Raw genomic sequence first — 4,413 nt, forward strand, 5'->3', positions numbered from 1 at the left:
AGCAGTTGGATGCAGTTGTGTTTGAGTTTTTTGAGGATTGTTCAAACTCATTTGGGATTCCTTCAGAGGAAATTAATGCAAATATTTGGGAACTTGCCAGAAACATGACAAGGTTTTATCTTTTCTCTATGGAGGTGAGTAGGGAAAAAAATTATCCCGAGAGGAAAGAAACACTGACATAAATAGTGCTGCCTAGTGGAGCTGACAGTATGTGTATGGTTGTAGATATCACTTAATCCAGTATGTCAATATTCAGGAAGGCACTGTGGACTCAGTGACCTTGGAAGCATTACATGACTCATTTGACTTTCAAGAATAAACTGTTCTGAACCTTCGATCTGGTATGTCAAACAAATGAGGATTTCTACCAGGATCCATCTCCCAGTATTGAACGAACATTGAATGTTCTTCAGTAAACAAGAGGGCTGGATGTACTTCAGCTGCAGAAAATGATGGCATTGTAGATGTAGAATGGAGGTACTATTCAAAAAGGCATAAATACAAAGACTGAATAAGGATGCTTTATTATTACGTAATGTGTATGTAAAACTCTTCTTGGGCACTAGGATGGTATCCTTCAAGTATTAGAAATTGAGACTCTGTGTGATTAAACCTGCTATTACATATACCGTTATGCCAATCTCTGCTATTGAAGCATTTTTTATTTTTGTGGACATGCTAAAAACTTGCAGGCCTTTTCCTGATTCCATGCTTGCCACATTTAAGTTTGTTGATATGGTTTGTTCTGCAGTGATGTACTTCCTAATAACGCCAATTTCCCTCAGTGTAAATATTCTTATAACTTCTTTTCTTAGAATAAGGCAAGATGCTACTGCTTCTCTTATCCTGCTGTGGAAGGTGACAACCACTGGATTTAAACAGTGCTCACTTATTGATGGCAGAAGTGTCACTCTTCTCCAGGCACTGGGTGGACTTGTTCTTTCTGAAGAAATGCTTGCATTAGGAAACAACTACTTCATTGGTGAGTTAACATGGTGACTTTCTATTTATCACCTCTAGGTGACAGCTGATGGTTTACCCAATATTTAGAGAAACAAAGAGGTAATTCACTTAATTTAAGTGCTGCTGAAAGATCCAGATGTGCTATTGGGACCATGTTTTAGACATTGGTTCAGTCAAAGCAGGCAAGAGGTACACTAAATTCTTAAACTGGTGGCACCATTTGGTTTAAAAATCTAGATGGTGATTTTTACCTCCTGATAACTTTAGATGATGCAAGGCATTTTGTATGTTCTATTTTAGTCAACTGTAAAGCTTTTTGGTAAATGTTACAGTAAATAACTCTGAATGTTTGAGGTGTTTCTTTGTCAGATTGTATCATGGGATACTTTGTAGAGACCCTTAAGCCAGTACACAGTAAACTTGAAAAAATATATCAAAATATAATAGGAGATCTGATCTTGTAACAGTGTTTACTTGCACTATTTTCTCTCTTCTAGTTTTGTCTTCGAATGTGAAACCTTAGAAGTATAGTATATGTCTCATTGGGCAATTAAATGTTAAGCATCTTTGTGGAAGGAATGTAATGAAAATAGGCTGATTTGTTATTTTCAAATGTATGGGAAATAATACTGATTTAATGCAGTATTTATGCATAGACACCATAGACTTAATTAAATTGAGATTTCTGGGAAGATGGTTTATTATACCAATGACATCAAACCAAACTCATTGTAATAACAGCATTTATTGTCATCTTGAAATGCTGTATATCTTATAAGGAAGTATACGCTGCCACAAATTGTTATTCAGCAACTTATCATGCTAATAAATGTAAAATTAAAAGCATTCTGACGCAGAAACATTGGGCCAAAATTCTAAGTGTGCAGCTAATACAGAAAAAACCCCAAATGCAGTAGTGCCATCTTCTCACCTTTTTGAGCTGTCACCTAGCAAAGATATTGCTTAAAAGTTGTTAGTATAGCCATTTAATTACCATCAATAGTGGTTTATTTTAGTGATATTTATTTTCTTCAAGTAATTTTTCAATTCCTTATATTTTCTGTGTCATTTACTTCATTCCAAGGTACTTTGTTTTACCTTTTTTTCTTTTAATCTAGTTTTGCATTTAATTTATCGGAGTTAAAAATCTCCTTGTGCTTTCCTCAAGGATAAATTTTTGCATTTGCCTTGTGGTAGTTAACATACAAGAAAAGTAAGTAAAAACTTGCTGAAGAGAGGATAATTTGTAACTTTTATGCACTTGTGAAAATACCTAAAGGCATAGCTTGGTCTATAAGCTCCCAAGTAGAGGGTTTAAGTTGCTCTGCGAAGGCTCCACTTGACTGTACATGCCTTAGAGCATAGGCTATTAATTTAGATAACTGAAACGAATATTGCCTTACTCTTTCATAGTTTGTCTTGTCCTACTTGTTTCTCTGTAGCTGTCTTTCTGTCACTGGGATTTTTACTTTGAATTGTTCACTGTGTGCTAATTAACATGAGGTGAAAATATATTCATCAAGGAAAAGGTATAAGTCAAGGCTTATATCACAAAAATTGTACTAATGATCTTGCTTAATGCAAGATTTAATGCAGTACAAGTTTTCTGAGGCCTCTTATTTTACTTCCATCTGGTTTTTGATACTTTCTTTGGTCTGTCATCTTAATTTCCTGATACTGAAATTCTTTGTAGGATTTTCTAGTTGTTGTAGTGTAATTTGATTTATGTAAAGAATGTGAATCATAATGCATATGCATGAAGCAGCAGGGAGACTCCAATAATACAATGATACATTCATGAATAGGAGCATCTGAGTGCGTAGTAAAGATGAGTGCAGATATAGTGCATTTGAATTTTTATAAATCCTATTTATTTTCGCAAATGCATGGACTACCTGTAGAGCTTTTGATAGAAAATGAATATGAAACATTCCTTCTGCATATCTTGTAGTCCTGAGGCATTGCAACTTTATACTATGATATAATCAAGTAATGAGAGAACTCAACTGCTTTCTGGAGTAAATTATTTTATGTGGCCTTAACTTAGGCATAGCTTCTCCCAGGATAATTTCATTAAAACACTTGAGCAGATAAAGGGTGAAATTCTAAAGGAACAGGGAAACTGAAACATGAATTTATTAGTTTAAAAGTGTTTGTGACCTATCAATGTTTATTGTAAGAAAGAGAAAACAGACTAGCCCCTGGATTTTCTTCTCAAGTGCATGGAAATATTCTGCCTACTTTCCATCACCAGTTCTTGTCCAATATAGTATAAGTTTTACACCCAAGACTTACAAAGAAACTCAGAAGAATGCAGAATTTTATCTGATCTCAACTGAAATCTATAATTCAGTGAAGGTCTATATAAATAAATCTTTACTTTAGATTTGATCCAGATGTATGGAAATGGTCTGTGTATCTGATGCACCTCACTTAAGTTTTTAGTTTACAATAGTTTAGTTATCAGTAAGAGCAGATAAATAAAGTTTTTCTTGCAGACAACTTTCCGTGTGTTTCTTGATATTTATGACACATTTATTTTAAATTAAAATAGATTACTTTTTATATAAAGTAGCAATAGCGTAACATGTGTCTTACTGATGATATTTAAGCCAAAACAATCATGAGGCCACAACATACTGTAGGATGATATAAGGCTTTGGACCATGCCAGTCAACATACTTACTTTATATACTTTTCCCCCCTCTCCCTCTGTCTTTTTCTGTTTATTCAAATGAGTTTTTAAAGGATTCTTCTCTTAATTGGCAAATTCTGTACAATGCAAATTTTTTTACCTTTTAAAAATTTTCTAATTAGAACTGTAAAAGGAAAAAGGGGAACATCTAAATTTGTGTCTGGGTTTTTGATTGTGGTTATTTTTTGTGTGTGTGTGTCTTTTGATCTACATCTTATTTGAGTCACCTCTCACTGTGTTGACTCCAGATTTGTAACTCAGCTCGATACTTTTTACAAATCTCTCTGAATAAGATGGTTATGTCAAAGATAAAACATTTAGGGAAATATTATTTGGTTTGTGTTACTTTATGGTGGCACAAGTTTAAATTTGTTCAGGCAAGATTGAAAAGACTCAAAAGCCGGCAGTGATGTACTGATTTGCTGATCATGTGATTCAGGGCACAATGTCCAGAGGTTGGGGAGGACGCTATCTTTGAGAACTAAAAATAGACACCTTGATCATAATGCTGTTTACCCCAGAGACAGTACCTGCACTGTATGCGAATGAAGGGTTTGAGGGAAGGAGATGTGTAACACAACTAAACAAAAAAAAGCAGTTGGTTTTCTATAACGTGATTTATAAAATGGCTGCTGCATCTGCAAACAGTTTTTTGCAGTGCAGGAAAAGAGTTATGAAGCCATGATTATGCAGCCTGATTATGTTGTTAAACTACAGCAATTACCCCATTAATATAAGCCCAGTAAATGGGAAAG

The 4,413-nt window shown here is 34.4% G+C and overlaps 1 protein-coding gene across 1 annotated transcript in view; it reads left to right on the plus strand.

Moving 5' to 3' along the window:
* Nucleotides 1-4,413, plus strand: part of LOC104625720 (delta and Notch-like epidermal growth factor-related receptor) — a gene marked incomplete at its 3' end in the record, with an annotated part of 27,650 nt that overhangs the window by 13,043 nt on the left and 10,194 nt on the right. The window contains exon 4 of the mRNA XM_010293423.1: nucleotides 816-982. Within this exon, the coding sequence (XP_010291725.1) occupies nucleotides 816-982 (167 nt within the window). The remainder of the gene's footprint in view (nucleotides 1-815; nucleotides 983-4,413) is intronic.

The sequence above is a fragment of the Phaethon lepturus genome, unplaced genomic scaffold (genome assembly GCF_000687285.1).
Source record: "Phaethon lepturus isolate BGI_N335 unplaced genomic scaffold, ASM68728v1 scaffold7588, whole genome shotgun sequence".
NCBI lineage: Eukaryota > Metazoa > Chordata > Aves > Phaethontiformes > Phaethontidae > Phaethon > Phaethon lepturus.